Source organism: Dermacentor albipictus, chromosome 2 (assembly GCF_038994185.2).
Source record: "Dermacentor albipictus isolate Rhodes 1998 colony chromosome 2, USDA_Dalb.pri_finalv2, whole genome shotgun sequence".
Lineage (NCBI taxonomy): Eukaryota > Metazoa > Arthropoda > Arachnida > Ixodida > Ixodidae > Dermacentor > Dermacentor albipictus.
In genome coordinates, this window is record NC_091822.1 from 101453270 (window position 1) to 101480471 (window position 27202).

General features: G+C 47.6%; 1 protein-coding gene across 5 annotated transcripts in view; it reads left to right on the plus strand.

Annotated features, from left to right (window-relative positions):
* LOC135911663 (sodium-dependent high-affinity dicarboxylate transporter 2-like) overlaps positions 1 to 27202 on the plus strand; it is a 74270-nt gene that overhangs the window by 16015 nt on the left and 31053 nt on the right. For 3 of the 5 annotated variants that reach the window (XM_065443996.1, XM_065444001.1, XM_065443997.1), the window contains exons 6-9: positions 7483 to 7602; positions 16738 to 16857; positions 17785 to 17871; positions 23422 to 23529. In XM_065443996.1, coding sequence (XP_065300068.1) covers positions 7483 to 7602; positions 16738 to 16857; positions 17785 to 17871; positions 23422 to 23529 — 435 coding nt within the window. The remainder of the gene's footprint in view (positions 1 to 7482; positions 7603 to 16737; positions 16858 to 17784; positions 17872 to 23421; positions 23530 to 27202) is intronic. The other 2 variants (XM_065443998.1, XM_065444000.1) reach the window with 2 other exon arrangements.

Here is a 27202-nt window from a genome sequence, read left to right on the forward strand (position 1 = left end):
ATTTAGGTACCCGAACATTTTACCACGTTGAATGAGAACAGCCTGAAAATGGCATTCAAGAGCTTTTGAAAGCAAAATAAAGAAAAAAAGAATACCTTAGAAGGTGCATGGAAATCCGAGGGACTCGTACATCAAAAAAAAAACATTCACCGACAATTTCGATACAGCGTAGTGCGAAATTTGAACGCAGCTCTACGCGTGTTTTCATTTCGCGATATATTGGTTGGCGCGGATAATCCCTCTCGCGCGGCACATTGCAAACGGATCGGAATGGGGTGCGACTGCCTACGTAATCGGGATATCGCCAGAGGAAGCTCGTTGGCGACGCGCGGGCATGATTCACAGCAGCCGCCGCAGACAGACCTCCGCTCATGATGCGCTTTGTTTCCATACAGAAGACGCACGCAACTCTGGCGCCATCTCGCAATCGTTGTCGCCGCAAAACCCGTCTTGCGCGGCACTGTATACGATTTAGTTCTCACGCTTTCGCCACGCCCTTCTCCTCCGCTTTCCTCCTCGCCCTCTCATCGCCATCGCAGTCTTTCATCTCCCGCTGCGCTCCACGTTCTCCTTTATCCCCTTAACAACTCCCCTTACTTACCAACCCCCCTCAGCACCTTCGCCGTATAATTATGCATGTGACTGTCTTAATGTATTCGAATAGAAGCCAAGCACGTCGAACACTTTCACACAATAGCGACCTCGCTTTCTCGTCACCTATTCAAACGACTCAACGGCTTTTATCCTTTGCTGTTGAACACATGCTCGTACGTTCGGTTTCTGGCCGCAGCGGCCTCGTTCCGCCAGGTGCACAATCATAAACGACTGTTCACGAAAATTTATATGCACGTCACCGTGTACAGGACAGAACATACACCACGTTCGATGCCTGAAAATACTTATTTATTGCTTGAGAAACCAAACGCAAAGCTCATAACTCCGTTTTTCATATGCTGGAGTGAAATTTCAACTGTCGAGCATTCAAGAAATTACCGATAATTAAAGCGTTGATTTCTTCAGCAACAAAAATCCCAACAAAGACAGGCGTCAGGCAGGGAGATACAATCTCTCCTATGCTATAACACGCTGTGAATAGCATTGGAGGGATCGTATCTCCCTGCCTGATGCCTTTCTTTATTGGGCTTTTGTTGCTTTCTTTACAGCCGCCATAGTCTTCCATAAAGAAAGCAACAAAATCCCCATAAAGAAAGGCGTCAGGCAGGGAGATACAATCTCACCATTGCTATTCACAGCGTGTTTACAGAAGGTATTCAGAGACCTGGGTTGGGAAGAATCGGGGATGAAAGTTAATGGAGAATACCTTAGTAACTTGCGATTCGCTGATGTGATTGCCTTGCTTAGTAACTCAGGGGACCAATTGCAATGCATGCTTACTGACCTGGAGAGGCAAAGCAGAAGGGTGGGTCTGAAAATTAATCTGCAGAAAACTAAAGTGATGTTTAACAGTCTCGGAAGAGAACAGCAATTTACAATAGGTAGCGAGGCACTGGAAGTGGTAAGGGAATGCATCCACTTAAGGCAGGTAGTGACGGCGGATCCGGATCATGAGACGGAAATAATCAGAAGAACAAAAATGGGCTGGGGTGCGTTTGGCAGGCATTCTCAGATCATGAACAGCAGGTTGCCATTATCCCCCAAGAAAAAAGTGTATAATAGCTCTGTCTTACCAGTACTCACCTACGGAGCAGAAACCCGGAGGCTTACGAAAAGGGTTATAGTTAAATTGAGGACGACGCAACGAGCTATGGAAAGAAGAATGATGGGTGTAACGTTAAGGGAGAAGAAAAGCGCAGATTGGATGAGGGAACAAACGCGAGTTAATGACATCTTAGTTGAAATCAAGAAAAATAAATGGGCATGGGCAGGACACGTAATGAGGAGGGAAGATAACCGATGGTCATTAAGGGTTACGCACTGGATTCCAAGGGAAGGGAAGCGTAGCAGGGGGCGGCAGTAAGTTAGGTGGGCGGATGAGATTAAGAAGTTTACAGGGACAACATGGCCACAATTAGTACATAACCGGGGTGGTTGGAGAATTATGGGAGAGGCCTTTGCCCTGCAGTGGGCGTAGCCAGGCTGATGATGATGATGATGATGATGATTATGATGATGATGATGAAAGCGTTGATTATTAACTGTGCTACTCGTGTTTTACCTCAGATAACATTTCACAGATCTTTTTGGTGGGTATGTAGGGTCTACGGTGAAAAATAATAAAGAACAATATGTGTCCTGTACAGTAATAATAATAATAATAATAATAATATTTTTTATTCACTTCAATTCGTACAACGTGTTCCAGCCTGCATAAGCGTTGCCGCTTGTGTGCTGAGCTGGGCAGCCAGGTTAAGCACATGAAACAACAGCGAGTAAATCATAGTTGAAAAGTAGGGAAAATAAAATCAACCAAATACTCAGCAACTGCTTGTGCGACATAAGAACAAACAAGCAAACAAACAAGAACCAGCAGAACATATGATAGCAAATCCACCGTGCACACTTTCGTACACGAAATGAAAACATTAAGAACATGACCAACAGCAAATTACCTTATTCTATATTATCGTTCAGCCAAGGTCGAAGAAAATTCTTAAGGTCTTTTAAACCGGTAATATTCGGGAGGGTTCCTAATTTATTGAAGTAGTAAGGAACATAGTAGGTGCGGGTTCTTTTGCCATAAGTGGTGAAGATGCGGGGTATGACATACTTTTCTGATTGACGGAGAGGCCGTACTTTAATGTTGCAGGTTTTAAAGGAGCTGTGAAAGAAATGCTTGTATAATATGTCAAAGATAAATTGCTTGTGTACAGGAAGCATGTCAAAATATTCCATACTGTCTCTGGCTGACTTATCATGATAGTTGGTTCCATAGGAGAGATTGGTTGCAATCCTGTGCACAATGCGGCTTAATGTGTTTAATTTATATAAAGAAGCGGTTCCGTAAATTGTTATCCCGTATCGTAATATTGACTCTCCCAATCCCTTATATACCATTTTTCTAACCGATACATCACATATAGATCGTAGAGCATATATATAAACACACACTAGGCGTAGGCGTTTGGCTAACTCTGAAATATGAATATTCCACGACAGTGTTTCGTCAAATGTGATACCAAGGTATTTAAAATTGGATTTAAGTTCCAAAGGTGGGCATGAACAACACGTACAGTTTCTCTCATGAAGGTATATATTTGATAGTACTCTAACCACTTTATATGGGCTATGAAAACAAAGAAGGCAGGTTTTTGTATTATTAGTTCAAATTTGTATTATTAGTTCAAATGTTCAAACACAGTGTAACTGTGTTTGAACATTAGAGACTTGAAAGCATACTCACATGGTCGAGGTTAATGCGGAGCTCACCACTAGGGCTTCTCGTTTAGACCCACCCTAGGTTTCCTTGGTTAAGCCTCAAGCATTATCGTGACTGTCCTTGACCTTAGCGAATATAATCGCATACTTTTAGTCGAGAAATTAAAAACAAATCATTTCGGTATTATCGGCGTACATTGGACAAACTCCGTCGTATTTAGTGAGTGTTATAAACAAGCATTTGATAAGATGCATTATTTTAAATCTCCCTTTGCTGGAACACAAGGGTTCAGGGAGGTCTGTGAAGAATAAATGAATATTTTATGTATATACATCTGCCCTCATCCATTTAACACTTTTGTTAACGACCTCGCACCCCATTAAAACGCGCTTTTTGTGTGCTCTTCTTCTTCTTTTCTTTGTGCTCATCTTAGCAAGATACCTGTACGACCGTCCTTCAGCGCGCCAATGTTTTCTTCGCGACGTTCTAATCTCATTTGGCAGACAGCGCAGAACAAAGTTTTTTCAACGCGCATTTTACCCACGACAAACCATTCTTACTGTCACTTTTCCAGAGCATAACGCCTGAAAAAAAAAATAAAATACCTGCGATCTCTGGACCTATGCTTCGGCATGGCACGACGTGCTCGCCAAATTAAATATATTTAGCAACCAAGTATTTTGCAAGCTGACCTGTGCGGTGTCCCCGAGATTTGATTTTAATTCTTATGAACTGTGATGGCTCTGGAGCAGCAGCATCCAAGACGGGCCGGCGATTCGCCTGAAGGCGCCTGCTTGCGAACGAGTCTGAAAACTCAATTAGCCGAGCGGCAAGACGTTTGTCGATACCAGCAAAACAAATACGCCGCGAACAGAGATATATATCTAGCAAGCGCACTGCCGGACAAGTGTTTTAGACAGGATCCATGGGACATACCCTCAGACGCCAGCTGCGAGGGGAGATCGCGAGAATATTTGACCTGTGCCAGAGTCCCCCGTCAGCCCTCCGGCGCAGACAGTCTTCTCGGAACTAGGCCAAATGCCCGCGGTAGCACAGTTGCAAAATCATCGCTATGCACCCGAGCAGAGGCTGGCGGCAGTTAAGGAGCAGTCAGGGAGGAGACAAAACAAAACGTCTCATAAATGAACTTGACAAGCAAATGCGCACTCAGGTCAGCTCGGGTATAGCAGGACAGCTGTCGCCAACGCATATGCGACAATGTACTCTGTTTTTATTTATCGCGAATATGCAAAAGGCATTCGAACACTTCGAGAGAATCGAAATTGAAGGCTCAATTGAACAGAATTTAGTAAAAAACAGATTCTGCTCATATGTACTAATTCCTGCGTCACTCAAAAAAAGTTGCGACACCTTGCCAGTATTCTGAGAAGATTGGTTGCGTTGTTGACGTCTCGACATCCTTTCGTTCTTTCGCATTCGAGGCATACGCATACCCCATAATATAGAAAGTTGGCGGAGTTGTTATAGCTACGTTTTCTTATACTAGTGCAAAACGATCAGACACGAACACAAAGAAGACTACGGGACAAAAGCAGCTTAAAGGGAAGCTGAAGAGTCTGTCGAATTCAATAAGACGCTCATATACGGATGCGGGAACCTTATAAACCATGTCGGTAAAATTTGGGTTTTTTTTTTCAATTAGGAGCGACGTAATCGTCGGTTGAAATTGCGCTGTAGCTCCGCCCCCCTTTGAGTGAGCGAGCGGAGCGGAGACCGGAAACCGCGGTGTTGTGACGTCAACTCTGCTTCGTTCCTTCGCAGCGTCCGCGACCGTGCCTGACCGCGCTTGTTTCTGCGTGCGTGCCATCGTGTATCTGCTTCGATCGACCCTGCATTCCTTTGTTGGTGCGTCTGCGTGTATGTAGAGTGGTAGTCAACGTGCGTGGTAGTCAACGTGAGTGGTAATCAACGTGAGTGTTAGTCAACGTGAGTGGTAGTCAACAGATGAAGGTCGCTACACGTACCGCATGAACCGGGAAGCTTTTCGCGCGTTTAAACCGTCTTTGTAGATTGCCGACAGCTTTGGACAGCGCACAAATGCCGACGATCGCATCCCCGCTTACGTTCCACGAGGAGGCATGCAGGAACACAACACTACAGTTGTTTGACCGGAAACTAGCTCACTAGATCACCGAAAGATCGCCGAGATCACTAGATCGCTTTGGAAAAAACACACTCACTAAAGAGCATTTCCAACACGAGGAGATCACAAGGCTTTGCTTTCGTTCGCGTCTAAAGCACTGCTCGCACCAGCATCGTTTGCTTCTTCGAGAGGCCGGCTCTTCGCAATCGGCTCGTACATGTAGGGAGTAACGCCGAACTCCTCAGAAAGACGCAGTCTCTCTAAATTTTCCATTACCGTCTCAGAAAACAGCACCAAACTACCTGGCACCGCGCTTCATGTGTAGCGGCAGCGGTCGGCAGCGGCAGAGTTGACGTCACGACGCAGAGTTGACGTCACAGGCGGAAACGAGACGCACGAGCTGGGCGTGTCCGCTGCTGCACTTTTCGTCAAAATAAAATATATTTGCGCTTTCTTTCGCTCAATTTGGATACGATATTCGAATTCGGAGGGTTGAAAACCATTATGTACAGATGTTCACTCATTTTTTCTGGAAAACCTTTCAGCTTCCCTTTAAGCTTTATTCATGCAGAACATTGTATGATAGCTACCCAATACATCAAAGTAAGATTCTATATTTATATGACGCAAGCAATAACGCATATCGCCACCTCAAGTACCCTTCCCAAAATAGTATGATATCGAAGCCTGGCTAATGCAGCATAAGTCCCTATATATGCGTGCAACGTGTGGTGCTTCGCTTGTGCCGCGGCCTTTCTTCATCTCTGAGCCTTGTCTTTTTGTGATGTTGCTATAATATACGTACAGCATCGTGAAATATATTACGTGGGACACCCAGCATTTTTTGCGCTTAACGCAGCAATTTTTGACGAAGCTGCGCATACAGGAGAAAGGCCACTTGTCGCATATTCGCCTGTTGTCATCTTTCAAATGACCAGTAATGGTCACTCGAAAACTGTGTGGCATTTGCTTCGTAAGTTGCCGCGAACGTTTCATTCGTTATAAGGCTACGTCAGAAAACAGCAGACGTAAACAAGTTTATTAAAGTCACGTTCGGCACGGCGGTCAGCAAGAGTAACACGATATTCAACAGGAACGAAGTCCTTTAAGACGCTCTCTTTCATAGTAGACGACGTAACGTTAAGAAGACATGGCGTACAAGAGGAACGCGTTCACTATCACCATGCCAATCGTATTCTCGACCATGAATTGAAAATCATTTCTTTGGTTTTGCGTGCTAGACCACGATGTTACTGTGAGGCGCGCCATATTGAAAGCTCTGAATTAATTACGACCGCTTGGGGCTTTTTAGCGTGCACCAAATGCACGGCACGCCAGAGCTCTTTTTTTTTGCATTCCGCCTTCATCGAAATGCGGCCGCCGCGCCCGGAAGCGAACCCGAGACCTAGAGGTCAGCAGCGCAACGTCATAGCCACTGGGGTTACTGCGGCGAATCTTCAGCCCTCGTATGATGAACGCGAGGCACAAGGCCATTGAGTAGCCTGGCGCCCTCTGTTGGTGGTCCCCTTCTGGGCGCTGCAAAGCGGCACGGGGATCGGAGTTAAAGAAATCGAAGCTGACGAGGAAACATAGTTATTTATTGGAATTCGAGTGATATATGGAACCAACGTACTTTGAAAAATCTGCGCCAAATTTTAGGGATGTGGTGATAAAGGCGTAGGTTCCTGGGCAGTTCAATTATTTCAGTGGGTTACCTTTAAAATTAACGACCTTGAATGATTATTTATGGATAATTATGATCTCTCTTTTTCGTTATATATATAAACCTTTCTTTTTTATAGGTGTACCTTTTCAACTCACATTTCCATTCGCTTGCGAAGCACCGTGCGGACAACCACCGACAGAGGGCGCCATGCAAATAGCGCGCCTAGGGTGGTTCAATGTAGTCCTTGCAGAGATCATGTTTCTAACAGCAAGTAATTGCACTGACCTCGTATTAGTCCACCGTGAACGCGATGCCTTGGGCTTCACGTTCTCTCTCTCTCTCCCTCTCTCTCTCTCTCTCCAACGTGCGGTGCAGCGATTTCTGCGTCCAGCTACGCGCTCTGCTCATGCTGGTCTCGTTCGGTTCGCACCTGGGATCCTTCCTGCTTCCCTCGGGCAGCGAGTCCCTGATAGGCTTCAATCGCATCCTTGGCAGGTGAGGCCACAGGGCCAGGGGGTATATCTGGCCCGAAATGAACGCTAAATGTAAAATAGGCTGATCTGTGTTATACTATATTACCCTTCCGCAATGCCGAAAATTCAGTGTCGTTTTAGTGGTAACGGCCAGAGAAATGCGACAACATTACGTTCCACCTCTTTGAAGTCCCTGACCCATGAATTAAACTGCGTTCACCACACTGCAAAGTGTTGTTCAGGGGCTCAGGCTGCACACGTCCTCCCTTTTCTAGGAGCCAAGTTGAACTGGCAGTGGATACACTTTCTTTCCAGTTTACGCTCTCAAGGCTAACGCATTGAAAACCCGGTATCACTAAATAAACTTGGCAAGCTAGAAAAAGAGAGACGTGCACAATGAGACAGTTGAGGAATCTGCCGGGATTTTCCTGTGCCTCTGAGCCTTGACGTCATAAATTGGGACGGTGTCTGCTTGAGCCAAGTAAATATTGTTATCATTAATTTTTTTCATTATCATTGCAATCTAAAAGAGTCACAGAGGGAACCTATGAAGTTTCAAGAACTTCTACCTTGCCAAAATGGCTTAAAGACAAAAAAGGATACCTTAAAATCCCGGACTTCGCAGTGACGTACCGGGGCTCGGGTTTCGGCGCGAAATTTTAAAAACAAAATTGAATTTTGGCGATCTGCTCTTCTAAGAATGGAACTATTATGGCTAAATTAACAAATATAAGCAAGAAAAGCTATCGTATTCGTCTGAAGCGATTTGGTATTTCCCTTGTGTCCGTTTAGATTCTCGACGGTGCCTTTAAAAAATTTATTCACAGGAAATAAACATCCGTGTTCGACACACGATTACATCATTGAGTAACACATCACTGACGTCGTCAGTTTTCGCGCTTTTGTGACGTCGCTTCACAGACAGGTGAAGGGGACGCTGCCCCCCCCCAAAAAAAACAAGGTTTGACGAATAACGAATGCCTAATGGTGAAGATATTGTAGAATTGGAAACTACTTTCTGGCTTTCTGTCTGGCCTTGCCATGAGCATAAGCAGTATGTATGAGTGATATCAAATGGAGGAGTTCTCGCAGTTTTCATGAAGTCAACTGAAAGACAACTGAACAGCGTCTGAAATGTTTTATTGTTCTTTTTTTCGAATCGAGGTGGGCCGGTGGCAGGAACGGAGTAGAAATGATTTTGAATGGCTTCGTGCTGCAGTGCCCCAACTACGCAAGAAGTTCAACACGCACCTATGCCTGCGCACACATACACTTGAAGTTACATACGCTCCCAGTAATTGCACAATTGAAAACAAATTAATACGTGGCACCGCTTAGCTTAGATTTTTTTCCTAAAATAATTATCTCTTTACGTTACTACAAGTACAGTCTGCCATCCATATATCGCCTTCAAGATTGACTGCAACGAAATTTGTCTGTGGCTAAACTTGTAATGAACGAATAGTATAGGTATTTAGTGCGAGCGCATTGTGCAAGAGTGACTTTAATCTTCTTTGTCTGTACAGATAATCATCACCGCGGGTCGTGTCTTATTCGTTGAGATGGTGGTGGTGAAAACGTTTATTTCCTCTGAAAAGAGGGAGTTACATGGAGGGTGCTCTGGAGTCAGGCTTAGTGCCTTTCCCCTCACAAACACTAGGTGGAGTCCCTAGTACGGGACCCCAGTGGCTTCCGCTGCCGCCATAGCTCGTTCGACCATCGCCTTTTGGGCTTTCAGGTCGCAATAGGCGAGTAGGGTCGCCTCCCAGTCCTCCCGGGTGGGGTTTGGGTGTGGAGTAAAAGCAGGGTTGGAGGGGCACGCCCACACCATGTGGTAGAGGTCCGAGGATCTCTCCCCACAGTGCGGGCACTCCCCGGAGAAGGCAGGGTCAAAGTGCTTTAGCGAGGCCGGGCACATCATGGTGTTCGTGACAAGGCGGAGGAACAGGCGTTCCTCCGCTCTCGTTAATCCTTTACACGGGTAGGGGTACAGTTTATGTCTATCTTTGTATAATTGTGTTATTTCCTTGTAAGTGTAGGTCGGCGTGGCTTCCGCTGCTTCTTCAGAGGTGGCGGGGGACGAGGTTGCCCGGTTAGAGAGCGCGCGGGCGGCTGCATCTGCTGCCTCGTTTCCTCCTAGCCCCGAGTGGGCCGGAGCCCAGACTATGAAGCGGTGGGATGGATCTCCTACGTACGAGCTATTTTGCAGTAGCCGGTAGGCCAGGTACGGGACCCAGCCCTGTTGGACGTTCCGACACGCCCCTCGCGAGTCGGTTATGATTGTCTTGGAATGGGAGTGTGTTGCCGCTAAAGCGATGGCGACTTCCTCTGCTTGAGTGACGCTTCGGGCTTTGAAGGTGAGCCCGTTCACCGTTTTGGACTCGTGGATCACTGCCGCCGTGTACCACCCGCCATGGTGCGGGCCGGATGCGTCCACGTAGTATACCCCGGGTTTCCTTCCGTAGTGGTGAGCTAAGGCCTCTGCCCTGGCCCTGCGTCTACCCTCGTGGTCGTCCCTGGACATCTTAATTGGGAGTGGTCTTACGTGCAGGGCGTAACGCCATTCCTGAGAGAGTCTTACTCTCTCCTCGGTTAGAGTCGTGTGTTCTATGTGCAGACGGGCCAAGAGGCGGCGTCCTGACGGCGTCTGCGATAATCGCGTGTATTGACCTGTGAGGTGGGCTTCTCTAAGTTCATCGAAGGAGTTCGTCATACCCAGACCTTGGAGTCTCAGGTTAGACGTGGTTATCGGGAGGTCGAGGGCCTTCTTCGCCATTTTGCGTATTATCACCTCGATGATGTTCTGGTCGTGTTTGTTGAGGCGGAGATAGGGGGTCGAGTACAGGATTCTGCTTGTTACAAAGGCATTGGCCAGCCGCAAGGCGTCTTTGCTTCGCAGTCCCCCTTTCTTGTTCGAGACTCTGCGGACCATTCGGCCCACCTGATCTCCCACCTTCTTTAGTTTGTCGAGCGTGGTCGTCGCCAGCCGACGCTGGTGGATGAAAAGACCTAGGACTCTAATTTCTTTTCTTTCGGGTATCGGTTCCGATCCAAGTCTCAATTCTATCTTGTTTGTGCATTTTTTGTTGGGGCGAATGTGCACGAATTCGGATTTTTGAGGGGAGCAATGAAGGCCACATCTTTTCGCGTACTCGTTCGCCGCGGTGGCCGCCTCCTGCAGGCTGGCCTCCATTTCACCGAGAGAGCCCTGCGTGGCCCAAATGGAGATGTCGTCCGCGTACAGCGCGTGTTGCACACCCGGGACTTTCTCCAAGTGGACCGGCAGGTTCTTCATTGCCAAGTTGAAAAGTAAGGGGGATAGCACCGCTCCCTGTGGCGTCCCTCTCGTGCCTAATAGAAAGGGGCCGTGTTCCGCGTTCTGGATCCTCACGTAGGCCTGTCTGTCTGTGAGGAAGCGTTTTATATACTCGAAAGCGTTCCTGCCGCATCCCGTCTCTGATAGGTGTGTGAGGATCGCCTCGTGTGTCACATTATCGAAGGCTCCCTTTAGATCTAGGGCCAGCACTATCTTATCCCCGTTCGGATGTTCGATCGGGTTTAGTACCTCCCTGCTGAGTTGCAGCAGGATGTCCTGAGCCGATTTATTTGGCCTGAAGCCGTACATCGAGTCGGCGAAGACTCGCTTGTTTTCTAGATACTCAGATAGTCTGTCTCTGACCATAGCTTCCATCAGTTTACCCACGCACGAGGTGAGAGAAATAGGTCTTAGGTTATCCGTATCTATGGTCTTGCCCGCCTTGGGGATGAAAGTTATCAGCGCCGTCTTCTACTCCGTGGGAAATGGAGCTTCGCCCACCCAAATCGAATTAAAGTGTTCTAGGAGGGATTCGTATGCGCGGTCCGGCAGATTGGCTAGGAGTTTTACCGAGATCCCGTCCCTTCCTGGCGCGGTCCCGCGTTTCATCCTCGCTAGAGCGGCCTTGAGTTCGTATATTTTGAAAGGTTCGTCCAGCTCAGCATTTTGGGCTCCATTGTATCTGTAAGCGTCTCCCCTTGGATCTTGGGTTGTGGTCAGGTACTGGTCCCGAAGCTTCAGTGCAAGCTGGGCCGTATTTCCTTGAAATGCATGTACCGCTCTCTGCAGGTGCTTGTGCGTCTCGGTGCGCGTCTGGTTGGGATCTATGAGTGCCCGGAAGAGGCGCCATGTGTTCTTGCTAGACATCTGCCCAGCGGCCGCGTTGCACCTATCTACCCAGTTCGCGTCCGCGAGTTGCGCCGCGTACTCCGCCGCTTCTTTAGTGATTGCCGCGATCCGAGCTCTTAGCTTTCGGTTATGCTTCTGTCTACGCCATCTTTTGACCATGCTGCGTCTGGCTGCCCAGAGGTGGAGGAGGTGGGTGTCCACGTCCGTCACCGCCTCTGAGAGCTTTACCTGCGTTTCCGTCGAACGCAGGTTGATCAGCAGCTGTTTTGTCCAGGCTTGATATCCCTGCTCCTGGATGGAGCTTACCTCGTATTCCTTTCTAAATTTCGTCCAGTCCGGCAGCATAGTGTGCCCCGTAGGCCTGGTAAGGGGTTTCGTACGGATCGTTATGGTGATCAGGCAGTGGTCACTACCGAGAGTTTCCTCCGTATTCGTCCACTCCACTTGCCTCGCGTTTTTCGTGAAGGTTAAGTCGGGACACGTGTCCCTCTGCACCGAGTTCCCTATCCGCGTGGGGCACGCCGGGTCAGTGTGTAGGGTTAGACCTAACGCGGACGCCGCCTCCGCTAGCTTCCGTCCTCGTATGTCTTCTCGATGATAGCCCCATGAGGGACTCTGCGCGTTGAAATCTCCCATTACTAGTAACGGGTCTCGTCCTGCTACCCTGATAGCTCTGCTCAGGAGTGTGGAGAAGGTTACGTTTTTTGCTTTAGGTGGGCAGTACACGTTCAGGATGTGTAGCGGCGAATCCTCCTTTTTCAGTGGCAGAAGAGTCACCATCACGTGCGAAAAGCTGGTTTGTAATTCTAGATCTACCAAATTTGCAGTGTAGTTTTTGTGCACAAAGATGCACGTTAGGGGGTCGAGTTGGAACGTTTTGTAGTTTGTGAGGCTCACGTTCCCGCCAGGTTCCTGTACGGCCACCACTGCCGGAGTATGCTCGTACGTAGACAGGTGCATCCTAAGATCTGCTCCAGCTCAGCTGGAATAGGTCCAGCTCAGCTGGAATAGGGCGGTTCCTCACAAGAGGTGGAGGTTGTTTCTCGTTACCCCAAGTCCTCTCACAATTTCTCCTACTGAATATCTACTACTTCTTGTAATGTATCTTCGTGACACCAGGTTTCTGGCACGTTCTACATACACTATATAACGGGAGATATTAGAAGCTTTCTAAACTGCAAAGGCCGAGGACACGTGCATTAGCTGCCCGTCACTGACGCTTACCGAAAAAGAGATAGCTTTTCTAATGAGATAGGGAAGTCGTGATGTGACAGTGGTGCTGCTCTAGGTTGTATCTATATAAAATCCTGTTTCTTCAAAAAAACATTTAGTTGGAAGTAGTGCCTTGTCCGTCGTACATTTTCACCTTTTAGTCCGCCTCTTCTTAACGTTCTCCGAGTATGCAAAACCAACTCGCCCACATCAAGCTTCCGCTGCTTCTTGTAGTGAAGTAGTCTTGGCAAAGCTGCAAGGGCCGGTAATTCACTAATTCACGAATTCACTAATTCACAATCTCGGAGGTCATGCCGAGGTGCCGCGCACGCATCTGAGTTATGCATTCCTTCCGGCGAGGGGAAATGGCGGCAATTTTCTTGTTTAAGCTTCGCCGTCAGAAACTTCATTTATCGTACCTTAGCCGTTTATGAAACGTCCACTCGTATTTCAAATGTTTTGCACGGATACTGCCGTGCACCTGCGCTATCGGCTTTTTGTTACGCCTTTTTGTTGCAGTTGATCTTGAAGACTTGAGCTGAATTCTCGCTCCCAGCTGTACCGCCTATCTCTTAAGCTTTCTTTTTTTTTCTGGAGCTTTCTAACGACGTCTTTAACGACCAATTCCAGCGCAAAAATGAAATTGCGCAGAAGCTCCCTAACGTGACTAGTTAGATAGTGCGTAAGCATTCTTTCCAGTCGCTCATCTTGTACGCGTACGGCTCTGACGTATCCGAATGCGTCTGGGTGTATGATGGCGACGTTTCCCTCGTGTTCTTTTTTTTTCGCTTAAGTGACTGCAAAGAATGTTCCCGCACTATCTGACGGGTTACGCACACCATAGCTCATTTTTTTGAGCATGGCGCAATGTGCTGCAGTTATCACCTCCCCCTCTCCCCCACCTTCAATGACCTGGTGCAATTACCCAATTGGTGAATCTAATTACACGCAACTAATTTTACGGAGGGAACATAATGTAACAGTATTCTGTCTGAAGTTGAGTTAGTTAATGTAGTATGAATTATTTCTTATTACCCGTAATAATCCTGATTCTAATTGCGATGAATGCTAATCAACCCAGACTCATGGTAAATAACGTGAAATAATTATGAATGGCTTTAATAAATATAACGTAAATAATTGAAATTAGCCGTCTTATTCAGGTAACACTTAATTTTTGAATATGCTAAGTAAGGTCACCAGAATTATTCCTAATTCGACAAATTATTAATCTATGTTACTTTTAATTAGCCTAACTACTCTTAATTACCATACATATATCGTCATTACGCCAAAGTAATTTCATCGCAATTATTCTCCATTAGGCTTCCTTAGCATTCTTTAGTCCTACGGTGTCTTATTTTGCGTGAATAATTTCATTGTCCTTATTCTTATTATACTTTTATTAACCTTGATTACTCTTATGCTTGTTCAGTACTCACTATTGGGGGCGTGGAGTTGCGGAGTCGCCATCTGTCGGAAGCGCCTCCCTTGTATAGTATGAGGGATCACGCGGCGCGCTCCTCATAGGTTTCGCTTACGGCGCTCAATAAAAACACCACGCGGCAGTCCTCCTGGACATTTTTGTAGGTACTGTCAAAATGTGGGAAGTTTTTGACTGTCGATATAATAATCTTGAGCAAACTGAAAGCACAGAATCCTTTACAGACGCTATCTCTTTATCGAATACGTATAGTGAACGCCACTGCGCGCGGTCGCCGCGATGAAGTCTCCCAAACCGGCTTCTTGCCTGAAAGGTAGGCAAACAAGTGAAATATGTTCTTATAGTAGGCTGTCTGTATGACCAAATGGAGCATAACAGAATGAAGCCTCAATGCAACGATCGCACGGGTTCGCAGCGACCGACTGCGCGTCTGCGTGCCTGTCCGTGAACCATGTTTTTCTTTCGCTGTGAGCGCGTTTTCGCACCGTGCCGTGAGCTTTAGCCCGCAGCACATGAGCATTTGACAGTACACTAGCAACCATTGTTGCGTGGACGCTATCAGAACTGTTCAAAAATAATTTCGTTATAGAGACTTCGACACCTACGGTGACTATGACGTGCCGTCGCAACGATTCAATATTTATTTTTTTTTTCTAAATTCTTGGACGTCTCAATATGATTTCTCAAGCTGCGTCGCACTGAATGTTTACCGGTATTCTGCAGCGTGCGATTTCCCGCTGCGTCTGTATTGTAATGCAGTGCGTTAATTCATAACACAAACATGACCATATGCCATACTCCTTTTAATGTGCGTCTTACCGCCCCCTTTCGGTTCCAGTGAACTTGCCAGTATCTAGCATCAGCAAGTTCACAGACCAAACCGTCATGACATTAGCCGGGCAGCGGGCGCGGGCGAGCGTCGCAGTGCGCGTTTTCTGCCGCTCACAGAGCATCGCGCAGTCCCGGCGCCGTAGCAGAAACCTTCCTCGCATCCGTGCTTGCTGTATACCCGAATTGTAGTCCATGGCTGTCTGCCGGTTCTATAAGTTACGCGAGCCAAGCTTCACGCAGCTCCTTGTCCTGCAGATACGTTTGAATAATTCTGACACCGGGCTCCGTTGCGTATGTCCAGCACTGCGGCACCGAGCAGTAGCCTTCCATGCTGCACGCCTCCAAAGCAGCCACTACCGATTATAGTACTTTCAAATTAGGTCGCTCAGACACTGGAGGCGGTAAAGCCTCACCACTTAATCCGCGCCGCAGCGCCGGTGGGGTTTAAACTTTCGTTTTCAGCTCGCTTGGCGCTTCCGAAGCAGCCGATGCGGACGCTGTGTCCACGTGATCCCTCATGGCACGTCACGCCGACGGTGGCACCAGCTTTTCCACTGGTGGAGCTCGCCCCCAATATGGCCATAATCATTAATCTCAGTAGTAATACGTTGCGTAGTCATAACACACTCTCATATATACCCCATAAGACCTCATAGGACCCCCTGTGTACCTATGGAGAGCACCGTGTCACGCGCTACAGGCACACCGACGGATGGCCGGATAGATTGTTTGTGCCGCAATTATTATTATTATTATTATTATTATTATTATTATTATTATTATTATTATTATTATTATTATTATTATTATTATTATTATTAACTTGGCCCTACTATACAAAAGTGCTTGCTTAAGTCAGAACAGCCTGTCGGACAACGCCCGGCAGCCGTTATCACCGTGGAGCTCAACTTGGACGCGTAAATAATAAAAATACTGCCAAAATAAACAATAAAGCTGCGAAGGAATGGCAATGTCAGCTATGTTACACGTGTATGATAATAAACAGAAAAAGTGTACGTTGCGTGGACATCACTAGGGTACAGGTCAAAGAAAGACTCACACAATATACTTCTAGCATTTACCCGAATGTTGCAAGGTAATATCTCCTGTGGCGCTTTGTGCGTGCCTGTGTGTTTGTTGCGCCAAACCTTCCCAGCCATTAGCACTATAAAAGTCTGGATGACGGGAGGTGCAAGAGTATCGATTACATTTGGCTGAGAGGCGAAACTGTGGTGTTTACATTAGCGTGGATGGAGCCTTGAAATCTTAGCTATAGATACCTTATATATATATATATATATATATATATATATATATATATATATATATATATATATATATATATATATATATATATATATATATATATATATATATATATATATATATATATATATATATATATATATATATATATACACATTAGAACCTCAAATATGACCTTGGTGCTGAGCTATCAAAATCTCCAAAACAATTGCAAAACTAACAGAGCTACGTGTTTGCAGCCACCTGGACGCCAAGAGTGCGCCGTCAGCATTCTTCTGGTTGGTGGCCAACGGTCCCTGCGTGCTCGTGCTTCTGGCACTGAACGTGGCTTACGTGCACTTCTTCTACCTGCGGCGCCTGTGAGCATACATTTGGACTTCTAGTAATAGCTATATTCGACACTAGGAGACAGTGTTTCAGCATACCTGACGCTAGCGCTTCAGTAATTTTCAAGCCTGAAAATATTGAAAACCAATAAGGGTATGGAATAGAGTGTCAAAAAGTATGGGCAAATGAAATTCAGCTCCTGTGAATCGGCAGTCACGGTACTTGGCAGACTGTGTATTGCGCATGACGGATAACATTCAGATTGCACTAGCTCTCTACCACTCCAACAACAGCTTAAGCAGAGAGCCGCAACGTAAACTATAAAGTGAGAGAAATCCAATAATGTAGTAAGGAAGCATTGGGGGTGCAGACTGTTTAAAAAGACTAGGACAGTTACGAGCAGAGTGTAGGTGCGGCTGGACCACCTCAACGGTAATCGCGGTATAGCTTCAGATAGTTGTTTGTCCATCAGTGATTATAATTACGCTCACACTAAGTACGATAAGTACGCTAGAGAAATTCGGCTGAAACAACCGGACGGTCGCATTTGCCTATATCACTATCGGTCGTATTGCTTTTATCACGGGTGACTTTCTGGAAGTATGCAATAAGTAGAGACGAAATAAAGCCGGGTAACTGGGGAAAAATATGGCCCTTTAACATTAGGCAGTGCAGCACACGAATACGAAGGTGTGCCCGAAGTATCTTTCGAGAGGAAGGTCTCGGCGTTTGATCCAGCGAGCTTAGGGGTCAGCGACGTGTCCTCTTGCATTGTGACGTGTTCGCCTCGGAGCGCCGGATTATTACTTGCAGGCGTAGTGTCGAGCTGCATGCTATCCGCTAGAATAGCGTGCAGCTTGACGCCACGCCTACAAAGTGTCCTCTTTTCTGAAATCACTCGGGTATAACTTATTTTTACGCTCTCGTTACGTCACTTTTCTTTCCGGCTTCTCTTCCAGGCGCATCTACACTTCGGACACCTTGCGCCAGCGCCGTGAACTGAGGGTTGTGCTTCGAGTTCAACACAGGAACGAGTCATGGATATCGTGAGTCGCTTCAGCCTGCTTGAAAAAGCTTCATGTTTTGGTAGTTGGTGTTCATACGAAATGATTTTGGTGAGGGCGCGTTAAGTTTTAGGCGCTGCAAAAAGGACACCGGCCGCATTGAAATACATTGGGAGGCTTGCAATTTTTCAGCAGCATGAAGCATATATTGAGGGCCATCGTAGTGGAGGCCACCAAAATAACTTGGAGCGGGTCATGTTTTTTATTGCGCCCTACGCTCAACAAACAAGATTTTTTGCAGTTTGATTCTTACGGACTGTAGCCACCGTGGCCAGAAATCAAATCCGAGGCCTTGTTTGCAGCACCAGAGTGCCATAGAGACTGAGTCATTGCGGCAGATAAAAACTCAACATATAGCGCTTGTCGGGTACAGATAGAAGGTATGCAAAAGAACGCAAACGGGCTTCCCCACAAAGCTAGCTTTAATCAATCAAGATGGTCGCCTTCCTGTCGGTTGCCCTTTTAAAGCTGAGAGAGAGAGAGAGAGATAAAACTTTATTGTGTCCTTGATGGGGTTAAGGGGTGGCGGGGGTCGGGAGGCTAACCCCCAATCCCCCCCTTCCTCAGACGGCGGCCAGCTCTTGCTTCCTGGCGGCGTCTTCGGCCATCCGGACGGCCCAGAGCTGCTCCTCTGGGTCCAAGCTGAGCAGCAATGTCTCCCACTGCTCGGCCGTACTAATGATGCGTGTGTTAGTGCGGGAGGTGTTGGTGGGTGAGGCTTTGGGGCATTGCCAAATAATATGATTGAGGTCGGCGCGGGCTTTGCACGCTTTGCAGAGTGGTGAGTATGCATCGGGGTACATGTGGTTGTAAAGCACGGGGTTCTGAAAAGTTCGTGTCTGAAGGAGTCGCCAAGTGGTGGATTGAGACTTAGTCAGTGTTTTGTGTGCTGGGGGGTAGCGTAACCGCTCTCTGCGGTAGTGGAGTAGAATTTCTCTGAACGTGACCATTCGGTCCCGCGCGTGACCGCGATGCAGAACAGAGGGCTGGTCGGGATCAGAAGACGCAGGAAAAGGATGATGCGCCCGGTGTGCGAGAGCTCGGGCGGCATCGTGGGCGGCTTCGTTTCCAGCCAGACCGGAGTGACCAGGGGCCCAGATGATCTGCACGCGGCGTTGCCTTGAGAGAGGAGTGCCAGAGAGAATCTTTTGCGCTTGGGGTGCTATCAGTCCTCTTGCGTAGTTACGAATGGCCGTTTTTGAGTCGCTGATGATGCAGTGTGCATTGGTAGCCGCGTAGGCTAAAGCGATGGCCGTTTCTTCGCCTACTTCGGGTTGCGTGGCGAATATTGATGCGGCCGCGGAGAGGTGGTACTGCGAACCCGCGACTGCGACTACCGCCATGGCGTTTTGGTTGGGGTAGTCTGCTGCGTCCACGTAGGTTACGTCAGCGGCTTGGTCGTAGCGCTTTTGTAGTTGTTTAGCTCTTTCTGCACGTCGCTCCGGATTGTGTTCAGGGTGCATATTACGAGGTATGGGCGGGATAACTAGCTGATCACGAATGTTTGGAGGGATGGGTACTTTTGGTCCGAATTGGGTGGTGTAGGTTATGCCTAGGGTGCCTAGAATGTGCCTGCCCGTGGTGGAATTGGCAAGTCGTTCGTATTGGCTAATACGGTGCGCTTCAATAAGCTCGTCTATGGTGTTATGAATGCCTAGGGCGTCCAGTTTCTCGTTAGAGGTGGTGATGGGAAGATGTAGGGCTTGTTTATAGGCCCTCTTGATTATGGTATTGAGTTTGGACTTGTCAGTTGCATTGAGGCTTAGGTACGGGGCGACATAGGTGATCCTGCTCAAGGCGTAGGCGGTTACCAGGCGTATAAGGTTGCTTTCCTTCATGCCATGATGTCGATTTCCGATGCGTGCAATGAGGCGAGTGGTTTGGTGTACATGATTATCTAATTGCTTGAGTATCTCCGTGTTTCTGCCGTTTTGTTGGATGCGTAAGCCAAGGATACGAATGCTAGGTACTGTAGGTATGCGTTGCTGGTGCACGTGGAGTTCTATCTCGGGTGGGTGAGGGTCTCGACGTCGACCTCCCCAATTAGGCTTGTACAGAAGGAGCTCCGATTTCTGTGGGGAACACGCCAGGCCGCGCGGTTCTACGTATGCAACGACCTCGTTGATGGCTTGCTGCAGCGTGTCTTGGATGTCCCCGTCGCTGCCCCCGGTGACCCACAGGGTGATATCGTCTGCGTAGAGGCTATGCTTGAGGTTGGGGATGCTAGCTAATGCAGGCGGTAGTCCGAGCAAGGCCACGTTAAACAGAAAAGGGGATAGAACCGAACCTTGCGGCGTGCCTTTACTGCCGAAGTGAATAATTGGCGACTGCAACCCTCCAATGGTAATGGTGGCCGTGCGACCTGTAAGAAAATTCTTTACGTAGTTATAGGTTCGATGGCCAACCTGGAGTTGGGCCAGTTGGTTCAGTATGGCCTCATGCGTGACGTTATCGAAGGCCTTGGTTAGGTCTAGCCCCAAGATGGCTCTGGTGTCCAGCCTGGAGGTTTTGTCGCCATCGATAATTTGGTGCTTGAGCTGAATCATGATATCTTGAGCAGAAAGTTTCGGGCGGAAGCCAATCATGGTATTGGGGAAGAGGTCGTTGTCATTCATATGTCTGTGTAAGCGTGTGAGGATGACGTGCTCGAGGACTTTTCCGACAGCTGAGACATGCGTTTTGAAACACTACACGGTGCGGGGAACAAACGGCGGCAGAAATGATGCCGCTCACCCGCACGTTGATCATTCGACAGACCTCTCCCTGTTTCCAAGAAGCGTGACGTCACTGGGAGTGCACCCTCTCACCTACCGCACCTCCGTAGTGGGTGCTGGTTCGGAAAAAAAAGGCGTTTAGCCGACGGTGCTTTGCATTGGAGCGCTGCCTGTATCTAAGCGGCTACGATCGCAGTGTTCGCACATTGCTGTTTTCTTAAGAGGCAGTATTACGAACTGGGCTTAGATATAGTAACCATCCTCGTTTTACTGACGCAACAATGTAGCGTTGTTACCAAGTGCATGGCGCTTTTAAGTAATCATATTGTGATTTCGTAAGAATGTTTATTCCGCAGCTCAAACTGCCACGAAAATTGCTGTTCGAAAGCAAATACTTCACCGCGGAAGATGAGCATTTCTGCCGTGCCGAAACGGCCCTTCGCTTAAATGAGTGGTTGTCGGAAAAGCATTTGCAATTCATCGGCGTGAATTTACTTAATTTGGGTCCACCTACACTGCACTCTTAACCAATATACAAGGTTAATTTAGTGTCTGCAACCATCCGTCACAGCCGGTGGCGGCGCTAACTTCTTATGGATGCGGAATGCAGAAAGAGTCGTTATCGGGCTGTTAGGTGCACAGTGAAAAGCCCCGGGCGTTCAAAATTAATCCACAGCTCTCGCTTACAACGTTCTTCGTAAGCCACTCTGCCGATTATAAATGTTAAATACCATATTAAAATTAATTTTACACCTTATTAATCGCAGTGCGAATGCACGAAGCGTATGTATACCATACATAATTCGTTGCGATTCGCTGTGCCTGTGGCTTCCTTTTGCTCATTTTATTTTTTGAAGACCCAATTCTGCAAGTTTATGCGCATCATCGCTGCATAAATTTTCTATCATAAAGAGAACAAGAAATACAAGAAATAAAAAAAAAAATTTTGCTGTTTTAGTTATAAAACTCGCGAGATCTCCTATAAGCCTGATAACTTTAGTTGCTCGCCTTTTGTGCAACCCTAGTGGCGAAGGTAGAGAAATGCTAGTAGCGCAAGCATGTTCTTTGTGGCGAGGCGTACGCTTTCCGGAAATGGTACAAAAAAAAATGAAGGAGCTCAGTTACAGTGTGGTTACAGTCATACCTGTACGCCGATAGAGTATGCTGAAACTATTTTTTTTTTCTCCGAACAGCGCGGACGGCAGTGACATATATGCGCTCACTGATCATCGCGTCTCATTCATTCCCACATAGGCAAAATTGACATGCCCTGAAGTTCTGCCGATGCCTGGTCACCAAGAATGGCCCCGTCAGCGCGTCCACATTTCCGCAAACATGATGCATTGCTAGTCGCGCATTACACCACACGCACATCGACACAACAATGTGGTCCGTTTTCCTACAAGAATATGAACTCATACTGTCACTATTTCTTGCCGCACACTTTGTCCCGACAGAACAAACGTGGCGCATTTCCGAAGAAAAGCCGACGTCACTGTCCTTCATCGCACAGTCCGCCACCAACTACGATGTCACTTCTGGAAGTAAAAAAAGCCAGCGTCGCCAGTTTTTAATTATGGGGTTTGTCACACACCGATGTTGTGCGTGACACAATTCTGCTAATCTGACTGACAAGAGTGGAGATTTCCAAAAAGAAAAAAAAAATACTCGTCCACGTGTTGCACACCCGAATCAAGGACTGCGCGACGGCACCCTGCCGAAGGCTGGCAGAGGCGGCGATTCGCCAACCAGCGCGGACGTGCGCCGGTGCTGGAGCACGTGCAGCTTCTCAAATTTTAATATTTGAGAAGTTGAGAAATAGTTAAGAATTAATGCGTAATTAGGCGGAAGGCAAAAAGAAAATGTCGAAGTTTCGCCCGAGAGGCGTAGCATTGATTGCGATGGCAAATTAGTGGACAGCTATGCCAAGTAAGGAGAGTAGTTTTATCGACCGTATAAACTTGTAAACGTAAACATACTAACTAAACTAACAAGCATGGTGTCACGCGCGCACAAACCAACATGAACACATCTCACTCGATGGCCGCGGAAACTCGCTGTCAAAACGCTGCAGTTAGGAAGCGCGGCCGCAGCTGCGTGCCGAGATAACCTTCCTGCAGCCGGTAACACCAACGCTATGTACGCCGCCAAAACACAGCGCATCGCGGACTCTGCACCCGTTCCAGTTGGCTTCCAAGATACAGCGCCCCGGCCAGGGGCGCGCGGCCGCGTAACCGCACGGCGACGGCAGAAATGCGCCTGGAATGTCCACATAATTGATATCGCAACAAAATAATCTGAGTATCTCCAAGCGACAGCAAACGACATTATCTTGATTCTGTCTACCTACGTGGCATTTGCACATTTTTAAAAAAATCTTGGTGCATGATAACTGGGGCACCCTGTATACACAGCACATAGACGCGATGACACCCTCGTCTAGAATAAGTGCCGAGTTCGCTCAGTGTCCTCCTAATCTTTCTTTTTATATATTTAGGTTTCATCTAAAAGCGAAAAATATTTGCAAATTCATTCCGCCAACTAAATGAAACTTCGTTTAATATAAGATCACAAGGCGTACGGGACGTCGTTTCACGAATTTCGAGGAACGCCGCATTTTGCGGTGAAATAATACATCAAGTCACAAAATATTTCGAACCACGTTCCAAATGCTTTTTTATTGTATGTAGAACACCATTCGTCTTAAGTAGATAATAATCGAAACGTTTTTCTCGCATATACTTGGAACCTCAGTGGAATGATACTCAAAGTGCGATACGGGCGTTGCATAACACTGTCCGCTGGCACGCCCACGCAGGCCTTGGGAAGGCATCATGGCGTTCTTCTTTCTCGTGTTCGTGCTGATCCTCTTTACACGAGAGCCCGTCTTCTTCCCCGGATGGACCTCATTCCTGAGCGTACAACGGTACATGCTAACACTTGTTATATTAGCCACTCACGTGCGCAAGTAGCCAAAAGGCAAAGTCATCGATTGTTTCCTGACTGTGGCACCTGACAACAACGCTGTATCAGCCGCAAACGTTTACGGAACTCTGTATCTGCGAAAAAGCTGAATTGCGGCGAAACCTGGGCACAAGACCCACAATTGAAAGCTTCCATCTTGCGTACGGCTTCTGAGATTTACAAAGTGAACCATTAAATTGCAAGTCCCGTGTCTTCGCAGATCAGAAATTCACATTTGTCGTGGATTCCATGTCGCGTAAACATTTGTGGCTGAACGTATGTTCATGTCTTTCCTTGTGACGTTCACCTAAACTAAAAGTTCGAGGTCATGAGCCAACTGGCCCGACTGTTTATTTTTGTGTTACACTTTGCTGATAGTAAGTGCACCTGTCGACAGCCTTTTGGTTGTTTGAGCGCTTAATTTTTGTTTGTTTGCTTGCTTGCTCGTTTGTTGGCTTCTGTGTTTCTTTGTTTGTTTCTTTTTGTGTTTGTCTTAGGACAAGAGGTGGCACGCGTGCTTTGCATATTCGCTGGCCATTCTGTGTTCTTGATAACGCGGATAACATGGCGCTTTATAACACGCCGACAACATCAGATCAACTTATTCAGAGAAAGTTGAAAACTTGGGCCCTATAACGTAAAACTACTTCAATATGTTCTATTCCAATCTCCTGACGTCAAATTTGCCTAACCACCGACGCAAGCACCGGGCTGTCACCCGCAGGGTTGTCTGAACAGACCAATCAAACGCTCTCCTCGCTCATAGGAGGTCACTTTTGTTTGCTTGAAAAACGAATAACGCTGCCTAAACTGAGGGGCTTGTCGTATCTAATTGGCTGACAAGAGGCGAGGAGAATGCTCAAGTGGAGAGGGATTCACTGGGGCAGAGCCAGTGCACTGAATCGATAACCGGATGAGGAGGGTGGTGCCGGCGTCTGCGATTAGTCGGCTTTTCCTTACTTAGCTTGTGGTGGCTGGTCGAAAATCACGGCGGCATGCAACGGAAGCTTAAGAATGACGCTAAAACTGGCCATCAGCAAAGAAGAGTTGGCAGAATGAGGTGGTAAACGTGCCGAAAGGGCTCGAAAACGTTACACGGCCCCGCAAGAAGCTTTATTATACGCAAATGCACCCATGCTCTCCGGCAGGTGCGAGTAGCCAGCGTCTCAGCCATTGGCGGCCGCCATCTTTTATTCCTTTCGGAACGGGGCAGCCTGCGGCTATTCCGAAGAAAATTCAGTTTTGTTCGGCATATTAATGCATCTTTATCGCGTACACGTCACTTTGACGCGGTGAGTTTATGCGGTTTTGTGACGTCGCGTGCCAGGCCGGTGAAGTGGGTGCAACCCGAAAACTGTTTACCAATAGCGGAGGGCTAATGGCGAAAAGGGGTCGAATCAGAAACAACTCTTTTTCTTTTTTCTGTCAAATCATGCATAATCAGTGTGTACACATCATATCAGATGGGGAGGTATCGAGGTTTTCGTGACGTCGCGTGACAGACAGGAGAAGTGGACGTGTTCGAAAAAAGTTTTTGACAATTCATGGAGGGCTGATAGCAGAATTGGAATAGAAAAGTTTGGAATAGTTTTACGTTTTAGCGCCCCTAGTATAAGCAGGACTGGTGAGTCGGGGCACCAATCAGCCAACGATCCATCAATCAATAGATCGATCAATCGATCGATCGATCGATCGATCGATCGATCAGTCAGTCAGTCAGTCAGTCAGTCAGTCAGTCAGTCAGTCAGTCAGTCAGTCAGTCAGTCAGTCAGTCAATAAATAAATAAATAAATAAATAAATAAATAAATCTATCTATCTATCTATCTATCTATCTATCTATCTATCTATCTATCTATCTATCTATCTATCTATCTATCTATCTATCACATTTACTGACCACTGTGAAGCATGCATATAAATATTGCTACACGCGGGTTATATTTGCTTGTTTGAACGAGGCGCGTGCGCGCCATCAGTCGAGAAAACAGGAGGAAGAACAAACTGGGCTCGCGCTGTGAATATAACCGGTCCGCGCTGCAACCGCTGTTTTAAATATAACCTGTAAATAGTTGCTCGTGTTACGTTACGGTTCCTAGTCTCCGTGATCCCGGGACATTTTCCGCCCAAAATGACGTTGACGTCGACGACTGGCTCAGCATGTATGAGCATGTTAGCCAAAGCCACCACTGGGACCCTACCATCACGCCTGCCAGTGTTATATTTTATCTGGACGGGACAGCGCGTGTCTAGTTTCGCACCCATGCGGACGTGCTCTTCAGCTGGGACATTTTCAGAGAGCGGCTTCGCGACCTATTTGGCAACTCGTCAGGTCGCCAATAAGCTGCGCGAAAAGAGCTTGCCACCCGTGTCCAGTCGTAGACCGAATCGTATGTCTCCTACATACAGGAAGTGTTCGCGCTTAGCTGGAAAGTAGACGAGCACATGACCAAGGTTGACCAGGTAGGCCGTATCCTAAAAAGCATCGCGGACGACGCCTTCGATTTGCTCGTCTATAACGACGTTTCTACTGTCGACGTCATCGTCAAAGAATGCCGCCGCTTCGAGGTAGCCAAAAGCCGCCGCGTCGTTCCGCACTTTTCTCGGTTCCCAAACACACCTGCCAACTCCTCTTGCTCCCCTTTTACCGCCATACGACCACTTCAAGAGAACGTCATCCGTACCGTCCGCCGTGACATTGAAGCGGCGAGTTCGGCCCCCTTCATCCACGAACCCCTGAAGGTACCTTTTACCAATCGTTCCCCACTATTTCCGTTATCTAAGCAGTTGTGCGGCAACTAATTGCAAACTTTGGCATCCATACCAGATGCTCTGTCTCCCGACCTGATTCGGCACCCATTCCCATGTTCACAAACCGTAATAACCAGTATTTCGCTCCCAGACCACGCTATCCTGCCGGATGGCGAACCCCGGACGACAAACCAATCTGTTACCGCTGCCACCATGTTGGTCATGTATCCCGCCACTGCCGCACCACTTGGATACCGCCGTACTGGACCTCATTCCCTGCTCCTCGCCCATGCGCCGACGCTCGCCGTTATTCACATTGCCGTCTGTACCCTACTTCTGATGCCTCTGACAGCCGTCCCTTCATGCGATCGCCGTCGCCTCAACGCCGTCGCTCCCCGTCACCCCAGCCTCACCGCTTTTCGTCGCCAAACCAACGGACGGAAAACTAGGTCACGCAGCTCTTGGAGGTAGTGCTGCATCACGTTCGTCCTGTCCGAATCCTCCGTTGACGCTCCTCACCAAAACGAACCTAATTGAAGTAGACGCAGATGGTCTTCCGTTGACGGCAATAATTGATACTGGAGCCCTAGTATCCATAATGAGCACTAACCTATGCCGTCGCCTCAAAAAAGTTCTTACGCCTGCCATCACTAGCCGTAAGCCTCGCCAATGGCGCCACTGTTCCGTCAAATGTATGCACGCTGCTCGCATAGGAATTGCTGTCCGCCATATTCCAGTCCTGTTCACCGTGCTGACCAGTTTCCCTCATTACCTAATCTTAGGGCTCGACTTTCTGAAGACGCATTCTGCCCTCATCGACAGTGCCACAGGTACGCTGTGCCTAGAGCTTGCTCTTCTTTCAGGCTTTCGCCCCAAACAACCGAAC